This window comes from Lingula anatina, chromosome 1, assembly GCF_051362555.1.
Source record: "Lingula anatina isolate TDL-2025a chromosome 1, LinAna3.0, whole genome shotgun sequence".
NCBI lineage: Eukaryota > Metazoa > Brachiopoda > Lingulata > Lingulida > Lingulidae > Lingula > Lingula anatina.
Genome location: NC_141767.1, coordinates 3,758,727 through 3,782,105, shown reverse-complemented (window position 1 = coordinate 3,782,105; position 23,379 = coordinate 3,758,727). Strand labels below are relative to the sequence as shown.

At 37.8% G+C, this 23,379-nt stretch overlaps 3 protein-coding genes across 5 annotated transcripts; 1 reads left to right on the top strand and 2 right to left on the bottom strand.

Moving 5' to 3' along the window:
• Nucleotides 1-2,263: 2,263 nt before the first annotated feature.
• On the bottom strand, nt 2,264-12,256 carry LOC106175740 (uncharacterized). Of its 3 annotated transcripts, none has more exons than XM_087000643.1 (9): nt 11,406-12,256; nt 10,415-10,510; nt 9,162-9,290; nt 8,795-8,903; nt 6,422-7,863; nt 5,795-6,085; nt 4,346-5,575; nt 4,094-4,172; nt 2,264-3,917 (listed from the first exon to the last, which is right to left on the bottom strand). In XM_087000643.1, exons 5-9 carry the CDS (start codon nt 6,492-6,494, stop codon nt 2,780-2,782), a joined length of 2,811 nt encoding a protein of 936 aa, XP_086856769.1. In that variant the 5' UTR covers nt 6,495-7,863; nt 8,795-8,903; nt 9,162-9,290; nt 10,415-10,510; nt 11,406-12,256; the 3' UTR covers nt 2,264-2,779. The 3 variants fall into 3 exon arrangements, with proteins under 3 accessions (XP_086856769.1, XP_086856770.1, XP_013413322.2); XM_087000644.1 differs by lacking the exon at nt 11,406-12,256 and adding an exon at nt 11,053-11,193; XM_013557868.2 differs by lacking the exon at nt 10,415-10,510.
• Nucleotides 12,257-12,394: 138 nt separating this feature from the next.
• Nucleotides 12,395-16,889, bottom strand: LOC106175745 (uncharacterized). The gene is made up of 5 exons (XM_013557874.2): nt 16,465-16,889; nt 14,542-14,823; nt 13,962-14,159; nt 13,445-13,529; nt 12,395-13,260 (listed from the first exon to the last, which is right to left on the bottom strand). Exons 1-5 carry the CDS (start codon nt 16,526-16,528, stop codon nt 12,798-12,800), a joined length of 1,092 nt encoding a protein of 363 aa, XP_013413328.1. The 5' UTR covers nt 16,529-16,889; the 3' UTR covers nt 12,395-12,797.
• Nucleotides 16,890-18,820: 1,931 nt separating this feature from the next.
• Nucleotides 18,821-23,113, top strand: LOC106172087 (uncharacterized). Its single transcript, XM_013552679.3, has 7 exons — nt 18,821-19,008; nt 20,202-20,330; nt 20,843-21,033; nt 21,604-21,722; nt 21,897-21,941; nt 22,213-22,323; nt 22,532-23,113. Exons 2-7 carry the CDS (start codon nt 20,209-20,211, stop codon nt 22,625-22,627), a joined length of 684 nt encoding a protein of 227 aa, XP_013408133.2. The 5' UTR covers nt 18,821-19,008; nt 20,202-20,208; the 3' UTR covers nt 22,628-23,113.
• Nucleotides 23,114-23,379: the final 266 nt, after the last annotated feature.

Sequence of the window (23,379 nt, the reverse complement as noted above, 5' to 3'; positions counted from 1 at the left end):
TGTCATGAGAGAAAGAGAGAGAGCGAGCACCGACTCCTTTTAATTTCTCCCAGTATTATTTTTGTACCACACAGACGAGCATTTGAACAGCGTTAACTACTTGTACATGTATGCCTCTAGATATATCAAGTATTAGACTGTAAGATCATAGCCATTGTACGAAATATACTAGTATCAATGAAGGAAAAAATATATGCATAGATACTTCTCATGGTGCAAATCTTCCACACAGCGAAAAAATAATTAAGTCAGCTCGATGTGGAAAAGGAGATTGACTTTATTTAGTAATGTAAGCACCTGATTTACAAAAGCTAATATAACCATTAAAATAGTCGTAGAGAAGTATGTCGAAACTTTATATTATTACAGTTTTCTAAGTTAATTCTATTTATCATCATCATTATTATTATTTTCAGGTCCTTGAGGAATGCACGACCGTGTCTAGTCTGTCTTAGATGTTCTTCAATAAAACTATAAGCCTATTACCTGATTTTTAATACTTGTCATATATTGCAGAAATCGACAACAACTCAACAAATCATAGCTTTTGATAAATGAATTTTCCCACCCTCTTATCAAAGTAATTTTCATTTAAAAAGAAAATAAGAACAGTCTAAACATGGAGACCTGCTTAAGCAGGATTCTAGTTCCGCCACACTGGGACATACAGTATTCAAATCGATAACTTTTAATTCTTTAATTACTGTTCAGTATTTATGCATTACTTATTATATGAATTTTTTGTCTTCGTCATTTACATGAATATAGGCCTATATCATGTGCTAGTACGGTAAATAAGAAAATAAGTAAGAGTGCAGACATACTCTACAACGGAGAAACAGGTAAGCAGGAATTCCTGTGTAAGTATCCAGGGGGGAATTTTGTAAAGATGCAGTGAGTCAAATTATGTCACAGTATAATCAACTAGTTTCAAATCAAATCGGCATTAAATAAATTAAAAACCCGCAATCCCCGTGGACTTCAAATACAATAGGCCTAAAGTGTTGACGTAATGCTCTGCGGTTGAACATTCAGATATATAGCATATATCAGTATATGTCTGGTTGATTATTATGTCCCTAACTCCCAGCTGTGTCCGGAACAACAGCGAATGGCTTTCGTGTTGTGCAAAGTGAAAACGTGGCATCTGGTCAAATTAAGATAGTTTAAGAACAAAAACTTTCACACGTTTCCCCTTTTTCGCTTCAGAAGCTTTATCAGAACGCTTATTCAATATCCGAGCCTCGTTAATGCGGATCGCCGATCGTCAATAACTCTGCCCAGACCTCATTCAAGCGTCCACAAAACGCATTATAAAAAATTTACGAGTATCATTCAGCACGAGACAAATTATGTGAGAAACATGGTGACTATACAGTGTGCACTTCTGGGATGAGAAGTCTGATATAAACTTAAACTAATTATACCATAAAGGCATTTTCAAAAATATTTTTAAATCATACGCATGACTTTTTGACGAAGAGGTATTGAGTACGAAAACAAAGATGAAAATGTATATCCATACCTTCTTGAAAGACGCAGCCTGGTATAACAAATGATAATCCTCCCAGTATCAAAATTCCTAGATTCATTTCTGACGAAGGCACCTAAGTTTGTTTCAACAAGTTAAAATATGATACATTTCGCATGGAGAAGTTCATGCTGAGCAAATTAACTATGTCAGAGGAGGAAATTTTCTCACGATTTATAGATTCTAGTGATATGCAAGGTGTTGCCTTCTTTATGACATAAAGAATTGTTTCAGGCAATAACAGAATAAGAGTCATCGAAGAAAAAAGTAGTGGTCATTTCTTTCTTGTTTTTTTCTTTTTGTCTGGGAGCTTCTCAAGTACATGACTCTAAGACGTCGCACTTTAAGGGTCAGTACTCATAGATACAAGGTAAAACTGGCAATTCGTGAACCGTGTGATGCACACCACCTACAGGCAATGAGGTGAATTAATCCTGAGGGAATTAACGATGTATGTTTTAAGTGCTGGCGGCTAAAATCTCTGGAAATCAGAGCGGCAGGCTGCGTCATCAATTGCGGACAGTTAACCTGCATTTATTGCCTAGTGCTATTGGTGTTTTTGGATATGGATGATAACGAAGAGTCATTGAAGAGGAAATAGTCTACTTTGGCCAAATTTTCAATTTTCTGATTAGATTAAAAGAAAAAGGGATTTAATTGATTTTAATTTGCTGTTTGATAAAGAGAAATCATGGGATAAAAGCAAGGTCATCACAAACGCACACATTGTATTACATCACCTTTTATTTCATAAAGTCGTATTACCCGGTATATAATGTTTTCAGTAAAAGAATCCGAAACAGTGAAATGCTGCAAGTTTTTTAAAACTTAATTGTAATGTAAGATGGTTTTAATCTAATGTCTCAGAATTGTGATGCGCAGAATGGCGTGTTAATTCTTCTCACTAAAAATTCAGTCACGTTTTTGTTTGTAATTTGCCTAAGGTTTGAATGATACAAACTAGGACCCATAAAGGCGCAAAACAAATAAGCTTTCCTTCCGGTGACTGTTGTGAATGTTCTGGTCCGTTTGATCAAAAACCTTGTAAACTGAATGTACAAACCCAGCCCCACAGTGACTATAGAGTAAAAGACGATATAGGAACTGGTGCTGGGTATCCACTCGGTAAGCACCGTCTTATTTTCAGGTAGCATATAATTACTGTTGATTTTCATTCTATTTTTCATTTTTATTTATTTATTTAACATCCATTAAGTATTCACCTTCGAAAACACTTTGCAGGTATCCTTAGAGGTCCAGGTGGCTGAGTCGCCGTGGTTTCTTGGGGCGTTTTCTCCTGTCCACAGAATTGAACATGTAGTGAATATCATTATCTATCATCTCAAGCTCTTTTTCCATCTCTTGGCTCGCCTGGGCTCGCAAATAGCCCGTCAGACTGGTATTATCGTAGAGGTCTGATCCGGAGTACAAGCTGGTGGAACGCCGCAGGGGGGCAGCGTTGTGCTGGAACGGATCCCCATAAGATCCCAGTAAATCATCAACACTTTGGGTCTTAGTCCAGCCGTTGGACTGAAAACTTGTGACCAGTTCTGGATATCTCTTCCTTGGAAACTGATATCTGACATCGACCGAAGGCTCTGGAATGTGTTCAGTGCCAAACGCAGTCGGTTCCATGACGTCAAAGAATGGCTGGGAGGCAGACGACAAGCTTACAGAATTCTGTCTATGGCGGATGCGCTGTTGAGAGGGAGAGTGGCAGTCTCGTTTTGTATGCATGGAAAGAACGTCGGGAAGAATGTCGGAAGGGAGTCTTCTGTCGGCACGCATTGTCATCTCTGACATTTCAAAGCAGTCGTTACTTGGGCTTAAACTCAGAGGAGAAGAGGTACAAGGCACAGCTTGTGCATCGTGGCGCAAGATTTGCGCGTTCACAAACTCGGAAATTACGTCATCAAATTTGTAACTCTCTCGGAACGGTTTGGGAGGAGGTACGATGATATCGCAGGGTAGAACATCGTTCAAAGCATCCACCGAGGCAACGTCATCATAGACGTTTGCAGGTAAATCGTCCAGGGCTACAGCTTTTTCATCATCAAAAGTTTCTGTCCCACAATATGCACCGTTGTGATACACAGCAAACTCTTTAGATAATCCATCATCTGAGAAAGATACATGCTTCTTCTTAAGAGAACTGCGTTGGCTGCTAGGGCGGCTCCTCTTGATTGTTGTAGTGCACGTGCTCTTAAGCGTCCCTGTGCCTGTGCTATTGTCGTCTGAGCACTCCTCAAAGCCAATGGTGACGCCCAAACAGTTGCTCTGGGTGGACTTCACGTCAAGCTCTAGGTCGTAGAACGGCTTCTGATAGGTGGGCACGTGGTCGTCGTCTTCAGCGTTGTAAAACTGGATGATGTCTTTGGGTACCCTCCTGGAAAATTAATGTGGTAGTGGCGTATGATAAACAGTAGATGCTAAATAGCTACTAATTTGAAGAAAGAACAACTGGAAGAACTTCTAAACAAAAGAAAATGTTTTTATTATGACAACCATGAATGATTTGGAAAGAGCACTGCTATTCTTTAGCATTTTAGAATGATGACTCACCTCTTTCTACAAATGTAGACAATGATAACAAGCAGGATGACGAGGACTAACATGGACGCCACCGAAGAAATTATAGTGGCTGCAAAATATGTAACATTCAAAATGATAAATGACAGTTTTGTCAGCGCAGGAACGCAACGTGTACATTGAATATTATCGTGCATACATTGCTTAAGACATATTTTTGCTCAAAAAACTATAATGGCAGTTGAAAATATTCAGGAAGATTGCAAGAAATTTTAAAGAACTCACTTGTCATACCACCAGGTTTTTCTTTATCCTGAACGGTGCCCGTCCCCAACACAGGGTTCAGGCTGTCTTCTAGCGTTCTGTGGTTTTCAATTTTAGTGGTATCTACTTGTGCAACAGACATATTTTCTTTGGAATCTTGTCCAGTAATGGCCAGTGGAGCACTGGAGCTGGTGAGTCGTGTTGTCCAATTATAAGCCGTTGGCCTCGTTTTTGTGTTTTCTTGCGAAATTGTATGATTTGTTTTCGTGGCCTTGGGATTTGGGGGGTTAACTTCCGGTTTGGCCCCAAATTCCTCAAATGGGACTTTTGCATCTGCGCTCCTTGTGGTGGAGGGGGTTTGAAGCTTGGTTGGAGCGGTAACTTTTGCTGGTTTCCAACTGACAGGAATCATCGTATCACTCGTTGTTGTCACCGACGCCATCCTTTGTAAAGTTTTGGCGTGTTCTGGTTCAGGTGTCGTTTTTTGTGCTTTTTCTAAGAAATGTGTTGTAGTTGTTGTAGTTAACATTTTTGTGACCTTCTTTTTGGAGGATTCGTTTCCTTTTATTTTGGCGGGAAAAGTGAGCAATGATGAGCGGAGAGAAGCTGTGGTGGTTTTAATGGTAGTAGCAGTCAGGGGAGTAGGAGATGGTGTTTCTCCCATTTCTGTTGTGGTTGAATGGTCATAGTGTAGTGACTTGGTGGTCCTCGTAGGCAAGGAATTCGTTGTAAGCAACGTTGGTGCCGAAGTCGTTAAAAAATATGAATCTTGAGATATGTTCGTTTGCATAACCAAAGGCGTTACTGTTGTGTTTTTAACGGCGTGTGAATTACTCCTGTTGATGGCTTCATTGTCTTGGTATTGCATCTTGGGGTCTTTGCTAGCAGGGGTAGCTGATGCTGGTATTTCAGATGCTGGAGTGCCCAAGTTGACATGCGAGATAGGTTCCTTCGTCAGCAGTGTCGCCATGGTTGTTTGGAGCCCTGGGAGCTCTGAGGGCGAGGAAGTGACCGAAAACGCGGTGGTTGTTTCAATCGAAGTTGTTGTACTTGATGGCATTTTTAAATCTGTAATGGAGTCTGATGAAACGTTGGTTGCGTACGTAACATTTGGCACCTCTGCGGTACTACTTGAGACAGGTGGTCTCCTGGGCCGTTTAAAGAGAATAGTGCGGTAGGCTGCGCTACGATTCCTACGAATACTTTCGCTTTCACTACCAGCCAATGTTCCCCCACATGACGCCGGACGCCCTGTGGAACAGAAAGAATGAAAATCGATTGTATTGGGGAAATCAACCTGGAAGTTTGCATGAATACTATAACTTTGTTTTGCGTCATACGTTTACGGTTGGTAAGGGTGGTAGGCCTAATTTGAGGGGGCCTACCTGTAGTTCTATTCCCGCTGAATGAAATTGGTGGGATGCTCTGTATATTTATTATATATAAAACAATATAAAAACAATATCTTACCTCTTACACAGTAATAACGAGCCTGGTAGTAGGTGCTGGCATTTCCACAGTTAGCCACTCTCCCCCACTGCTGAATGTAATAGGAACATAACTGTCTGTGGCAACAAAGGTTCTGGGTCGGCGCAGGCGCAATGCAATCGGTGACAGTCTGGAAGCAGACGCCAAAATGGCTGACACCATATTGGGCAGAGTTGGCAAGGATTTCGATTTCATACCCAACAGGACAGCGAATGTCCACTGTTTGAAGTCCAGCCGTGTTGAAGCAAGCGATTGCCTGGTTTGGCCCTAATACTGAAAAAAAAAGCCAACTCAGCTATAAAGAAATAGGCTATCACTTGATCTGTGTGACAGTAGGCGGCCTAAATGTCTACAGGTCATAACAGCCCGAAGAGAATATTTTGTCATTTCAAATCATCAAGAAATGCTGTCGCAAATGGAATATATACTTGAAAAATGTAAAATGTAGTTATTTCCGGCAGTCTTCGAGATTGATTCGCTGCAACGTGTCATTGGTAACATTTCACTCAAATACATAGGCCTACATATGCATGAAGTAATTTATGAGATCGAATCACAACATTTTGTCCTTTTATATGGCGAACAATTTTTCAATCAGAGTAAACCTACCTTCAATGGCTGACTGTTTGGAGGCGGCGGTGGTGATGGTTAGCAGCAAAATCTGCCTCAAAGGATACATCATCCGTTGCTGATGTTAAGAGGAATCCATTCTCTCGAGACAAAACCCCATGGAAGAACGCCTCCTCTGTCGTCCGTACTAAACTGTTGATAACTGCGGCAGGAGGTGCCAAACCAGGCGCTGCCCCCAGCAATGCGTGCGGTGAATAATTGCCGGGAGATACATTGATATGCCGTTATACCGGGCCTATTATACCTTCGGTCTCTGAAGCTTAATACTTGCACAAAAAATTCTCAAGTTTATTAGTGTGCTTGATTGTGAGTTTGTTTGTTTGTGGTAAATCTCTGTCCGAGATTATTGTTTCACGTTATTTTGTAGATAGATAACAGACGCAGGATGAACTGATTTGATTTTCAAAAGGATCGTGTTTATTGATTATATGTAAAAAATCATGAAGTTTTTAAATTATTAAGGTCTCTGATAGAGGCTGCATGAATGCCTCAAAGACACCGACCAAATTGGAACAAATTGGACTCTAAGTCCCTAGCCATGTAATTTAAGGCAATGAATGAACGATTACAGACGGCTAAAAAATGCCTTCGTGTCAACTTATTTGAAATAGGTAACAGTATGCATGCATGATAGTAAACTCCAGTGGTAGTACATCATACATGCATAACAATACCATGAAGGTGTTTGTATGTGTGTGTGGAGGGGGGGGGGGGATTCTCCATCCATGCAAAGACCGCCCCCTTCCCAAATATTCCCGTTTTCCTCAATTCATGGTTGAATTACTTCATTATATATTTTGCGAGTCCATGCTCCACTGAGCGATTTTATTAACTTAATATTTTATTTTGATTGTAAACAATTCGATAAAAATACAACTAAGGCACTTTTTGTAGAATGACAGACTCTAACACTCTGCAACTGGATTAATTAAAAACATGAGACCTTGTTGATAAGTGATGAGTTTATATAATAAAAAGTTGTATATTAAAACCCATAACGTATTTTGCAATAATAATATCAAAAAACATTCCATTTCGACCTTTTATGGATGGTAATAAGCATAATATATTTATGATATTAATCAATTTTAACAATTGCAATCGACAAAGGATTATCCAAAAATACTACAATTCTCAAACATATGACAGGTTAAATTCCAGTGCCTCAATAAACCATAAGAACGAATGTACAAGGTATTGTTTTCTTGCATCAATAATATTTATTAGTAATTAAAAAAGGTTTGTGAATACCACCAATATCTACACAATTATTATAACCCCTGACAAATATTATTTTAAATATAAACAAATCACAGGCATTAAAATAGTGCATATACTGCATATGGTATTTTCATTTTTTTTCAATTATCCGTGGCGATCTTCCCAGATCCAATATCTTCCATACCATCTTTTTGAATAAACTGAAAAGGTTCAAGGAGAAGCTATCGTTAATACAAATCCGCCACATTTGTCATAATACAAAATGTTTTGATATCACGTGCGGATCATGCTTCAAGTATCCTCCAGCGAGTCATAAATAGTTCATAACATAAATGAACAACAACACGATAAATACATCATCTCTTTAGCCTACTTAATTAACTTTGCCAACGAATGTTTTCATCAGCGTCCATTTGACAGTTTGTTTTACTGGACAAGATATCAACTGATAAAACAGTTGTTTACAAATTTTTGATAAAAGTTTCAGAGGAGATATCAAAGTAGATCGTAAGGATCTCTTTTTGGTGTATGTGGATAAGTGTATGGTTGCGTGTATGTTAAGAGATATTTACATAGATTAGATATCATATGTGTATGAAAATAGGGGATTATCGAACATTCTACAGTATATAGGCCTATATGAGAACTTGGGCAAAGGACAAAAATAGCCTGCGTGTCGCACTAGTGCTCATTTAAATCAATGGGAAATGACTTTTTTAAATTGGTATTTGTCTTACATTGAAAATTATGCCATTTTTCAAACCACAACTAGATGAATTAAGATATTCACTTTAATGAGTTGACTTTAACATGTGTTCAACTGCTATTCATTGATATCGTGTTCAAACTTCCATCGCATCTTTCCATGCACAGTTCAAGTAATCCATATTCCTTCGACAAAGTTACGATTATTTTACGTGCATTGTATTTACTTGTTTTTCACTTGGTTTATAATACATGATGCCGTAACCAATTTTCACCAACTTGTATTTAACACTAGCAATTACTGGAATAAGGGTTTTGCTTAGATAGCAACGGAGTTTCAATTTTGTTTTTAATGTATTTACATAAAAACCAATTTAATTTTCTTTTAATTAAGAATTAATTTCAGTTTAAAAATTGCATAGTTACCATTTGGAAGACTTGATGGAATATATGATTAACACGGTAGTTCCGAGGAGCAAGATGGCTAACAAAGTCACCAATACCATCAAACTCTTCCAGTCTTCTAGGTAGATATCTACAAGGGGAAGATCACCAAATTTAGGTAAAAAAGTTTGAAATAAAATCTCATGTTATTATAAATGTCGATAATACGCAATGCACATCAAAAAGACCTCTTGCTCTAGTGTGATCTAATTTTCGGTTTGACTCGACATTAGACATACACCTTTAAATTATCCTCAAATCATATCATCATGCCTTCTCTTCTTATTATTCAGAACCCGTGTTATGCAAGAAAATAATATTTAAATGCAATAAAGAGCTTCTTACTCACCTGCAAAACTGGGAATACAGAACTCGCAAGATTTTGGGCAAAACTCAAGCATAAACCGTAACTTGGCTTGGCAGTCTCCACTCGAAGTCCATGTGGGGCACATGTGAAGAAAAAAATCCCTACAATCACCTGAAAAAAAAAAGAGCAGATATTTGGAAGTGCTCAATAAAGGCAAACAAATGTTCAAGATCTAAACTGGCGTCTCTGTGCGACTGCATTATTGTATCTACCGACCACTGGCGAATGTACTCTCTACCACATGTACCGTGGGCCATCTGAGTGAGGCCGTCATTGTTCTTTAAACGAAGAAGAGATGATCCACATCATTTTAAGCATTATTACACGTACATTTTTGTTTTAATTTCGTTGATATTATTACCACTCTTTTTATTTCCCCGACATTTGTTTTTAAAAAGGGGACCGCGATCACAGTATGCAACCACCATCACATCAAGTCAGCATAAAAGCCTTCCTTTCACACAAACTCAGTGCATTTAAAAGCAAATTTTTTTAATCGTGCTTTCATTTCGATGAGATGCAATCTATTCGGGCTGAGCGCTATAAGTAGCTATCCATATACAAGCTGCAGCATATTCAGGAAATGTAATTTTCTCCTAATTTATGACGTTACAAATGCGGCTGCAAGCAAGTACAATGTTCATGAAAATTGTTTAGCTTGCAGAGGGGTGGGGTGGGGTGGGGGGGGGGTGGGGGGGTCGGAGTGCGAAAGAACCCCCTTTTTTGCTGGGAAAAGGTCCCCTCTCGGTAAAATTTTATCTACGTTCACGTGGGTTTCATAGTAAAAGGTCCACTTTTTCAGAAAAAGAACATTTCTTTTAAAATCGCTGGCAATGGGCCTGGTTTGATGCGTGATAAAATATAAATGTATACATAGTACAGGGGCGGGTCCAGAATTATTTGAAGGGGGTCCGTGGATGCCAAGGCGACCCCCGGCCCCCTGACCCCCCTCTAAATCTGCCACTGTAGTACAGCTTACAATGAATGACAGTTTTGTATATAACAAAAAGAAATACATTCACGAAGTGAGTTTAAGCTACACAGCATTATTTGACATGCATACATGTAGTTGATGTTGGAATATTACCACGATAACCACTTTTTTTAAATACAGTTTCAATGATGTGCTAAATGATTTATACTAGCTGTATATCTTCATGCACTGATTCATATTGACATGAATATCCCAAGGTATTAAAAACAATTAAAACCAAGCGACGGTGAAAACCTCTCACCTGTAAAAACTGGTCTCTGTAATGTAACTGCTTGTATGGAGGACGACATATTTGCGACATTTTGGGGGGCATGCGAACTCATCTCTGAGACAGCTTCTAAATAATAAAATGATCAAAAATGAAAAAAATATTTATTCTTCATGAATGTTGCCTGATCAATGAGCTACATACACATGATTATAAAGGTTTATTCAGCTGTTGTATATTTATTATAAAATACGTATAAATCGGAAATAATGTCACCATCTCAGGTTCAATAAAAGGTGAAAAGGTAAAAAATGGCTAGAAATGTAAAAACAAATTGAAGGTCTTTGATTTAAATAATGTGTTCTACTGTTGAAAAGAGATGTGACAGTTGGATAAAAGCTTTTTAAAAATCGTTTTCTTCCTCTAAAAATTCAAAGTCTAATGTTGCTTGGAAGAGTTTTAAAAACTCCATAAGCTGAGTGATTATATCAATCATTATCCTTTGGGTTTTGGAAGCAATTTTTTTCATATACATCCTTCTCTGAGAGAGAATACCCAACCCTAATGCACGTATCAATATATAAGTCTGCATAATTTTCAATGTCTCCCTCTCTGGCAGGCTAATACCGTATTCCTACTGTGAATGTTAAAATGTCTATAAGATTAAATACCTTCATTTCATTTCCAGTATAATCTTTCAGTTTTCTTTAAAAGTAACACTCTCTGCCTAGCTTATTGGTCAGATAACGTTGGACAAGGCACGTGCCTCACAGGGAACTTCTTTGAAAGTGGTACACCCCCCCCCCAAAAAAAAAAAAAGGGGGGGGGGGGCGCGTGCAGGAAGATGCCCTAATGCAATAAAGGTAGACCCCGTGTTCTGCACAGATCAAACCCATTGCAAAAGGACTACATGTGCCTTAGACCCAAGTGTACAACTTATTATGTATGATGGGTTCAAGGTTTACACAAAGCATACAATGATTATATGAATAAGCAACAATATTACAGATAAGTCTATATTTACCTTTTACATGGACCAGCATCACTTTGCTATGTTTCTAGCACGGGGATATAAGCTGGTTAGACCATGTGTTAACCAAAGCTGCACCAGCATTAAACAACAGCCTATCTGTACATCCACGGAAACTCCGTAGCAAGAACTCAATAACAAGATGCTCTCTGTTTTACAACAAGGAATTCAAAATATAGATGAGTTGAATATCACCTTGTGGAACGTGTATCTCTTTCTCCTCAGTTAATTCCTCAGTCTAATAGCCTGCATATTATACATAATGTATAGTGCCAGTCTCATTTCGGTGTACTATTAAACCTGTTGGTTTTCTCTGCTTTTCGTGCGCTGCATAAAATCTGTGTCACCCAAAGATCAGCATGATACTTGGGGGCCGTACATCTATTTATCTGTCATGGATTGAACAAAGTATTGCGGGTCACGCTATCATTGTGGCCCCGTCATTTGACCCATATTTAAGGGCCAATATAACCTAATGACAAGTGAATCGAAGTATATAGGCCTATCGCTTTTAATTTACCCGCGTTAACGTTAAAACAAACGTCAGAAATCAGACGATTTTGAAAATTTTAAACCTCTCCTGGGTTGCCTTCAGTCGCTTCAACTCCAGCGTCATCAAGAAGACGCCCGATAAGACGCTTTAGTGTAACTCTGGTTAGCCTTAACCCACTTCTAGTCACTGGTAATTTACGACTAATGGATTTAGTATTAAAAATGACATTTTATGAAAGCCCAAGTAAGTGAAACCTTGTGAAGCGACTATTTGTGTGAATGTCTAAAACGCACACGAATATAGGTCTATTCGGTACCTGAACATGAACAAAAAAACAAAACATCAAGGATCTAAAATGGACCGTTTGTGGATCTTGTAATGTATTCAATGTTTTTCAAAATGTGATCTCGGGGTAGCTAAAAGGATGCCGATATCATTTATTTTGAATAAAATTGGGGTGTTCTCCCACTCATGTACTCAGAACTCAGCGTTAACTTACCACGGGACTTTATTTGCATAACATCACAAACATTAATCCAGGATAACAGGAAAGTATTTATGTGATTTTAAAAATAAACAAGAGATTTAAAGCATAAGAGACAATGTCCTCTAATATAGACAATTTTTACAATTAAAATCCGAAAAGAATACCCTTTCGCTAAGCGAGACAAAGTGCATAATAAATAATTAATTATTTACAATTCAATATATATATGTACACAAAAAAAAGGTCCAGCTGCCCAATGAGTTTTTCACCCTCCATATGTCACTGTCATATCATTAATACTCAGAAATCACACTTTGTGCTAGGGCGTTATGATTAAAATGATGCATGGTGAGAACTTGTGCTAAACGACGAAGTTTCATTGAGATAAAACCTCCTTGGACATCATTTACGAGGAACTATTATCCTGGTCACTGTGTGGATCCTGCACACTGTAGGAATGGTTTTTATTTTGATTGTCATAATTCTGTAAGAGTTCCGTAGACGTGTCTTCCACGGAGACCCCATTCGTCGTGGTTTCACTCTCTGTGTAGCAGACCGTATCTCTGTATTCTTCTGCAGCCCCTCTATTTCTACGTTCCAGTGACGTGTCCCGCGCGTCTCGTGAATGTGACACCGCTTGTGTCACGTCCTCGCCAACATTGTCCAAAGGGGAATCTGAGATTGTCACAGCTACGTCATTACTGACGTCTAGTCCTGAATCTTTATTACATACAAAGTTTTCAAATGCTTGTGAATCCCCGTCTGGACCGTATCGGGTCTGTAATTCGGGTCTCTCCGGCGATGAGCCATTGGAAGACACTGGAGAGCCGTTAGGTTTGAGGAGATTCGACTTCGTGTCCTGCAGTTGCCTGGAAAGATTCAAAACGTTTTCACTGATATGTAGATTACTTAGGTAAATTGTGAGATGCAATATTGTCTATATTGAAATCTTCATGAATGCAATAAGACAAAAGATGAAAAATAACGAACAATTTATGCTAATTTTTACAACTCCTTTCCACAGTGCAGAATAACTTAACGTGGATAACTCACCTCTTCCTTATGCAGACGACAACTACTGCAATTGCCAATAACACTGCTACTATACCAGCTCCAACACAGGCCCATAGCAAAATGTCTGTAATTATAACGAAAAAATATAAGAAAACGGCACCAAATATCTATTTCACAATATTGAAAATTAACCAATTTTTAATACCGCGCAAAAACTGAAAATGTGGGATAGTTCCGTGTTGACCAACAACTCAACGCGTGCAGGTTCACTTTTTATATATTTTGTATTTTGGTGGCCTCTGGACAGTTATACAGCCTTTAAGGGCGGGCTGTAGCGTGACATGTTTAAATGAGATTAGTTCATAGTAGGCCTATATAGCTTTTGTCTCTCCCTCTCTCATTTTCTCACTTCCTCCGAGGGGAGGGATGGTTTTCTTGCATCTTTACATTAAGCAATACTACTATTTTATTATCCACATTGTAGTTAGACAGATAGTTGCAGAGACTATGAAACCAAACATTTATTGCAATATTATCATTATTATTTATAACATACCATCTGGGGTGTTAGTGGCTTTAGACTGAGCCTCGTTGCCGTTCCACGTTTTCCAGTACCTTTTCACAGTGGAGGTGTCTATGGCGGGAGACGAGGGCGGAGGCGCTGTGGTGGTGCTGACGGGAATATTGATGGACAGAGTCCTTGTCAGCACGTCAGGGTGGCTACTGGGACTGTCACCAGGACAGGTAACATGCTCTGGAAGGGAAAAGACAAATGTTAGCAGCAGTGATAACATAAGGCTTTCCAATGTATTTAATATTGTTCATCATTTTATCAAAAAATAATAATAATAAATAAATAAATAAATAAATAAATAAAATAACGCAAATAACATGAACAGTAAACTACTGCAGTCATCTGAGCCCGAGCGTATTGCTTTATGCTTCTAATATTTTTTCACCACCCCATCTTTCTTCATATCCTGGATCAAACAGTGCAAAATGGAAACAAGAACCTTGTGATTTAGAGAGGAAAAAATATTTACAATAAATAAATAAATAAATAATTCGCCATAAAAATAAAAAATTTTAAAGTACCCCCGCTCGTTCAATAAATAATTTAATTAATTAATACGTACCTCTCACGCACTCGTATACAATCCTAAGAAAGCTCTTTTGTCCCCCACAACTGGTGAGGTAAGACTGGCGTCCCGTCACGGTGCACGAGTTTTGGTTACAGCAGTGGTCAGCGTCCGTGGTCTGGACGGTGCAGTCCCCCTCCAGGAAGTAACAGGCGTCCCAGGGGTTCACCCCGTAAATTGCATCGAGCACGCGGATTCTCTGACCCTCGGGGCAGTGGATATCTGTCTGCTGTGGAACGCTGTCTCCTTCCTTAAAGCACACGTAGCTAGTCTGGCTTGCTGGAACAAATTACATACAAAATGACTGGCGGTTGTTTATGCAGACAACATAAGTATCTAATTCAAACGGGGGACACAGCAGTTCACCATAAGAATAAAAAATTGTTAAGTGAGAAAATTAGAGCCCTGAGGGACTTGAATTGTCACAGTGAGCGCTCGTACTACTTTGTATTTTTTTTTTTTTTTGACTTTGTAATTTTTTTGACCGTGAGAAACTACAAAAATAAGAAACTGGTAAAAAAAGATCAAGCCCTCGTGGAATATTTTATTTTCTGTTATCTTTGAGGCATACTAGTGATACGGATAGGCGGATTATGCCTTATCATGTTACTGCTAATCTGTAAAATACGGCTTTTACAAATGCTAGTGTGGAAAATCTTATAACATCAATAAAAAGGTGTCAAAATAATGTGATCTATTACTGTTTGATGAAGACATTTCCCTATATCGACAGGTGTAGTGAGATGGTCGTCCTACCTCTCTATCGCATTAAGCACAGCACGGTGCACCTGTCTATACAAAAACCGATACGCATAATTACTATAATGCTGAGCTACCGAAGACTTTATCTACCACCTGTACAGCGGCCCTGCATCTGCGCGCGCTTGCATTTAAACGGTGTTGTTTAATCAGGACGACGTTAAGCTAACAAACATTTTTCATAAATAGTGTGATCATAATAATATCTGTAACATATTAATCCAGGCATTCATAAGACAAGCCGCATGCACTATTCATATTTGTCACGCATTTATTCCTAGACCGATTATATAATTACACATGATTCGAGTCTCATTCTCTCGGTTTGACGCTGTTATGCAGCATATTAGTCATTCCGTGATGAGCTTTCATGACTTGCAAGTCTTACAAAAAATTGAGAATAAGGTCATTAAAAATGAAAATTAATGATAATGGCCACTCGTTCAAACTAAAAACCCCAGATGAAGTAGTTTCGAGTGTGGGCAGTTTTTCGCGTAACAAGTTTGTACAAAGTCACCTTTCAATCGGCGACCACGACTTGCATTTTTATAGAGTGCATAAAAAGCAGCCGGATCATCACAGTCGTGGGAACGTAGTGTGATAAACAGTTGAAAGCCAAAGGTCGTAGCACATAGAAAAGCCTGCAGCGACAGTTACCCTGTGAACAATATTTTGCCTGAGAAAATGACAATGTAATTAAAACACGGACTGCTATTAATGCCGATGAATCATATTGTGGTGTTTAAGAAGCCTTGTTTAACACGTGAATTATATCAAAATTTTACAAAGATGAATATGATCCAGAATGTGTTTCCCGCTTACATTTTCTATCATAATGCTCGGTTATCTTTTATAATTGGATCCCATGATATATAGGACCTTTGTGTGAGTTTTCGTGCCACGTTCATTCTCGCCAGCTCAGCATGCAGTTCACTTGACTGTGTAACTTCAATGTTGAATCTGGTGAGTGTGAACTGAACTCCGCGCACCAGTGATTTAACCAGAGCACTCGGCGTGAAAGTGTTTCACATGTTTTTAAATGCTGTCACACAGTGGCGCACCTACTTATAGCAGGTTCCCACGCGATTCGATTTGGAGGAAAAATATTTCATAATTATCTGTTATCGTTATGTACAAAAACATGACATACTAAATCCTTACCTTCAATTCCTTTAGAAAATGTATACACGCAGAGAAATGACAAGAGCCTAAGCAAGAACTCCATGCTAATGTTATCTGTCTTTTTTAACACATAGTATTCCGGCAAATAACGTTGATCTGGAGCTCAGTTAGGATTCCTTGTGCGTCGTTGACAAACTTCGAATTGCTAGTGGCGTTCTTGAAATGAACCGAAGCTGTATATGCTTATAATCCAGGCTTCAGCCGCGGGGCAGTTAAATTTATGATGTGAAAAATTGAGATGCCATGTTCCCATTGTTTCAACTAAACTTATAAACGTTCAGCAACGCGACACATATTTTATAACGGCACTGGTGACACGAAGGCCTCTCCAAAATCACGTCAGCCGTCCCTCGACTGGATGAATTAAGATGCTTACAAAGAGTCCCCCGCTTTAAGATAACCAGCGGCAGCATCTGCTATGGTCACGTGACCTGCTGACACCTGCCACACTCTCAGTATTGACATCTGGTGTTCAGGTATAAAGTGAGGGGGGCAGATGCCGCGTGCCACACTCAGAAATACGATTAGGATATCGATTAGTAATTGAACAATGGTTCAAGGAAAACACCAAAAAGGCGGTGACGCGCAGTGGGTCTTTGAAGTGTCTTTGATAGTTCAAGGTAATTCAAAAATGAACCCTCAGATTTGTTTAATGAAAGAGAGGTTGCTTCAACTGTCCGCTGCCTCATACAAATTGGCTGCCTTAATTAAAACGGATTAAAGGGACACAAAGATTGGGATGTATAAAAGAAAGTGGACTTTAAAGAACACGATAAAAAGGGAATAGGCTAGATGAAAGGACGTGACAAACATAAAAGGAGACCGCTGACGCTTCATTTTAAAATCGCCTTTTCTAAATTTTAGAAAATGTTTCCAAGAAATATAAAAACTTGTAACTCATGAAAGAAATTTTTCCGTGAAATATTTTCCACAAACTAATGAAATAAACCCTGATTAACATTTAAAGCAGATTGTATACCTTAATCCACGATCAATATCGACACTATTGGTACTTGAATTAAGTAGGAGGGGACATCTGTTCCACCGCATGTTTTACGTTAAAATTAGGACAATTAAAATAATGTCCTTGTCACACTTATTCTGAGTCTAATGAGTGTCACGTACGTAGGCCTGCTTAATAAGTAGTAAATGTGCCTCATTTCTTATACATTGCACCAGTATAAACAGCATTCAAGTGTGCACAGGGATAATTAATTATCCGTAGTCACATTAATAATAAAACTCTCCTTTATCTTGCGTTGGATTAAGAGGTGGATTACTTGGGGTATGTCAATATAAGAATGAAATCTCAATGAGAAGTGACATATGTCAACTACCCTACCAGACACTGGCATTTGGTTTATACTCGTAGTTACGTAAAAGTTTCATCCTGCTGTCTTTGTAACTGGTGCCGTAGTGTTTATGCCGGTTGGTTACTTAATGATGGGCATAAGATAAAAAAAAAATAGATAAAATGAATTAAAATATATTCTAGATAAAAAACGGGAACCTTGCAAAAATATAAATAAATAAATAAATAAATATAATACCCACTTACCCCACTCAAGCTCACAGAATTTCTGTGAATGAGTAAATAAGTCCAGAGATGAAGATCCTCTGTTAGACATCGAAATATTGGGGTTACACTATTTCAGTATAATATTTAGCTCTTGACTGAAGAAAAAAATTACTTTATTCTTGCAACATATTTTAGAGCTCAATAAATAAATAAATAAATGAATAATAATAATAATAATAATAATAATAATAATAATAATAATAATAATAATAATAATAATAATAATTATTATTATTATTATTATTAAAAGCAAATTACGAGTTTGTTTTTTTTTAGACTGAGACGTTGGCACGCACGTGCATTTGTACACAAATAACTGTATAGTTTGAAACAAGTAAAGGTTAGCTATGCCGAGCAGAAATACCCAGGTAGAGAATAATATTAACGAATACATCACTGCCTTTTCAAAATTTTTTCAACACTTATCAGACTATAGACCCCTAATGGCCAACGACGTCAACTTGTGAGACAAAATGAAGGAGGAAGGAACACAAATAACAAATGCCTATTACTCTCACACCCGTCCTTTTCGTGTTTTAAAGGCGTGAATAAGAATGACATCTGGTTTGTTGTCCGCAGATTGAACCACAACAGGCCATTGTTCGTCTGCTAAACACCTCGCTGACTCTTTTCGACAAGAAGGAAGTAGGGCGCAAATACGACACTTCAAATTGAAATGCTATCTTAGTTTTGATAACAATTGGTGAAAAGGTACATAATTAATCAAATTGGACAGTTTCAATTATTTTAGTCTTGAATATAGGTAATGTCGAACCTTTTAAACACTTACGCAGTATTTTCTTGTCGCAAAAGCAAATGAAGTACTCCTTTGCGATACAACAGAGAACGGAGTCGTGGACTATTTTGATTTGTTGTGTGTTAACCGTCGGATATATCCTAATGGAAGGAGAAATCAGGACTGTGCATATTTCAGTCTGATAAAGGTGAGTTGGAGAACTCATAATATTTTCGATATAGACAAAAATATATCAGAGTTGAAAATAATCACTAAGTTAAGTGTCTAAGTTATACTAGACAATACTAAGCCTTCGGCTTCGAAGGCCTTTCCAATCTCTTGCTCAGTGTGACTGCAACGCCTTCATTTGCTCCATACTTTCCAAATTAAATGTCAGTCAGAGAAACTCTTCACATTGAGGCAACTTTAGAAGAGGTCTTACTTTGCCATATTATCCAACCAACGGTTAATACATGGAGCACAGACAGGGTCCAAAAGACAAAATGAGGTAAAAGTAACTGGTTTTTGTTCCCAAATCGATATTGCCTTGATACATCTTCATACACAAATTATGACATGCTAACAAAGTGCAGAGACCTTGTTTCTCATACACGCCCATACATAAAAAATTAGGACATGCCAAACTGAAATTTAAAATGTGCTGATGCCAATCTGACTCTGTGACTGTGTACTACTGGTTTTACATGTGTTTGAAGTTAAAGTACATGTATCATAATTTATTATAATTTTATTATTATAAATTATTTATTATAATTTATTATAATCAGTTTTTTTAAGATACTGTTGTGAGCATACATGTAAGTGACATGTGTAAATTACTAAGTAACAGTGTTTTGTTTGAAACATTCTTTGTTGTATGTACATGTACATCAGTTGTCAAAACAGGTAAGTTAAAGTTAAATCAAATTTGAGATCACATATTAGGCACAATTTGGCAAGAGATACCCCGGTATTATGGCACAAAGTTTCATGTATCAGCACTTCTATCTATGGTATCTGACATACCCTATATGTGCTTATGCTTGAAAATCACAGCAAACTAGTAACCCAGCTGCACATTGGGAGCTCTCAATGCTTACCACTCAGCTTCCAATTTGCATACTGCTGAAAAGCCAACTAGTTTTCCTACCAGCAGTGCTGTGAATAAAGGAAGATTCATCACTGGTTATGCTGCCATGAAATCATACATTTATTGAAGACTGCCATTAAAAGACTTTTAAGTGCAAAAAGTACTTCAGGGATTGTTTCCAGCCTGGATTCAAACCCTCAAATTATATTAGGTGGGCTGGGAAGTCTCCATTGTGTAGGATTCCAAGCAGTTATTTGTTTCCTGGTGCCAGTGGTGGGTAAATAAATTGCACTATTATGAACTTTTCTCAGGTGAATCATGCCCCTGGATAGAAGAGCAGCCTTCCAGTTTGGCCTAATTCTACTGGCAGTACCAGCACAGTATCTGATCACAAAATGGATGACTTCTAATCAGGTGCAGAGGAATGTGGCACTCAGAAGGTACGTAGTGTGTGTGTGTGTGTGTGTGTGTGTGTGTGTGTGTGTGGATGGGATGGGGGTGGAGAGGGCACTAAGTGTTATAAGTAATGTACAAGCTCTAAAGGCAAAATGATGATGGTGTGTATAGTTAATAAGGGTGAGGGGAGGAGGTCAAGTGCCGCACTGTTTAATGAACAATACAAAACCAAAGAAAAAAAGAGAAAATGATTTGAAGTAGTAGAGGTGGAAATAAAGACTCCAATTAATTTTTATTTCTTAATTGGTTTTATTGGAGGCCCCTGAGGACGGCTTTAATCACTATCAACAACATTAACAAAGTTCTCTGGCTTCTTTTGCATTTGTCACAGTGTGTGTTGACTTAACTAACCTCTAGGTATAGTTATGAATGACTGGCAGTTCAAAGCCTCCCCCCCCCACCTGTTCATATGTTGTTTATGATTTTTAAATGTAATTAATATTTATATATTATCATGATTTAAACTGGAGAGTTGTCACCTATTTCATTATTTCAGCATCTTAAACAGTGCAGTGACTTTCCATGAAAAGTATTTTACTTGGAAATCTTGGCAAAAATGGTGCTTTGATGTGATATCTAAGGTGCATCTTCATTCCAAACCCAGCTATGGGGAGTCAGATGCACCAGATGGGGAGTCGCCGGCAGTGGAAGTCATGAAACATGATCAACCTGATGGATACTTCGCAGGTACAGCTGCAGTAACAATGTGCTTGTATGAATTATTATGGCAGTATTGATTAGATTTGCCTTTGGCATTATCATTTTCCCTTTCAGTATGATTGTAAAAAGCTCTTCATAACACCCTTTGTCAAAAGACAGAAGATTGTTGAATTATGTACAATCCCCGTGCCCATGCACTGTGAATTGTTGTTTTCAAGCACATGTTTTTGATATGCCTAACCTAGATAAGTGACACCATTACATATTTGTAGACCTTTTTGAAAATGATGTATATTAATTGTTTATTCAAAATTAATTGACAGTTTTTTGTTTTGTCTTGTTTTTTATGTACATTTTGTGTGCCTGTATATATTCTGATTGACATGTTTATCTGTGTTGTTGCTGTCTCTGTTGTGAGTGCCAAACTGTCATTTTGCTTTCATGTTTACTGGATGGCTTTGTTTTGTAAAAAGGCGGGTTCCTTTCATAAATCAGATTTTTTAAAAATACAGATTTAAAAAAATATTTGTAATGTTTTTTGCTGTTTGGTGCCTGGCTATTTGTCAAATTTGCTAAGTAGTGTAATGTTTGATTTAGGTTCCCCTCATCCGCGTGTTTCAAGGCAAGAAAATGTGAAATATAGAGTTGGACAAGTTATACGACATAAAATACATGGATATCGAGGTGTCATTGTTGGCTGGGATCCTAAAGCTAAGGTATTTTAACTTTACAAAATATTGCCTGGAAAATGTAGAAATGATCATTTCTTTTTAAACTCTTGTCATGGGAATTTTTTAAGCAGTGAGATGCATTTTGCTCTAGAAGACATCAGAAAACTTTTGAAAATTTATTGATTGCATTTTAATGTGTTGGAATTGTTGGAATTCTAGGCCCCAGAATCCTGGCTACAGCGGATGCACCCAAAAGATAAAAAGGTGAATGATAAAAATATCTTTCATTAGAAAAAAAAACACACACTCACACACACACACACACACACACACACACACACAGAGAGAGAGAGAGAATATGTATGTGAAGAGATAAGACAAATTGTGCAGATATTAGAGTAATCTTGTTGACAACATTATGCTCACACATCCCAAACATATCCACACGTCCCAAACATTTCTAGTCTTAATTAATATTGTGCTAGTTTTCCAGATATCATTGTTTACTTTATGTTAAATTGTTTTTTCTATGCAGCATTGGAGAGACATGCCAAACTATGCAATCTTAGTAGATACGAGAGATCGTGAGATGCCACAAGTCACATATGTGCCTCAAGAAAATATAGAAATACTGTCCAATACCAAAGTAAGCACTCTTGCATCAGAAAATAATCGGAAAACAGTTGAACTTATTTAATTATTGCTCAATGTAGTTGTTTTTCATATTTAATTTAAAAAAAATTTGAGATAGATTTGTGATGTATATCAGGTCACCAAAATTGTTTAATGTGACAAATGTTCTTTCAGTTTTTTTAAAGTTTTAGTAATCTGTTTTTATTTAATCTTACTCCCAGGTCCTGCATCCTGGAATAGACGAGTATTTTGAGGGATTTGATGGTGCCCAGTATTTGCCACGCCCGCACCTACGCGCCCTCTATCCTCATGACTAAACACCACTTGATATCAGTCATAGGTTGCAGAAAGACAATGATCAGGAAATAGTTCAGACTTACACTACAAACGGACAACTCTTTCCTGCTGGCATTTGTCAAGATTTGAATTACAAGTCTCAAGTATCTGTCATCTGTTATCAATTTAACCAGGTACGCCACATCTGAAAGGTGTGCGTGACTTGATATATAGATATTTTGACGGGTTCTTCATTTAGTTGTATTCTGGTAATTTGACTGCAAGACAAGTGCATTTCAGCAGAACTGAAACTACTACTGCTGCACTGCCAAACTGTGATATCTTTTCTCAAAGAGTTCTATTTATTTGTGATTAAGTACAGGTCAGTGTATATTTGTATAGTATGCGACGGATTGTTTTGCACAAGGACATGTATATACACTGAATTGGCTGTTACTTTTGGGATCTCGCTCGTAATTCACAGCTACAGACCAATTAAAATAAACAAGATAAAAATTCTAACTTCATTTACTTTTCATTATCATTATTATAGTACGCCACATTACTTTTAGATTTATTGTTAAAATCTTCACAGAAAATTCCATAAATCTAAGTCCTACCTTATATTGAATTCATGTCACCTTTAATAATGATATGATGAATGACCGTTGATGTCTTATATAAAATGCCATTGCGTTACTCTGGCGTTGCTCAGAGTCTACATTATAATTGGATTTGATATGGTAATCGAATACTGGAATCGTAATGAGGTAGTGCCTCCAACAATATAAGA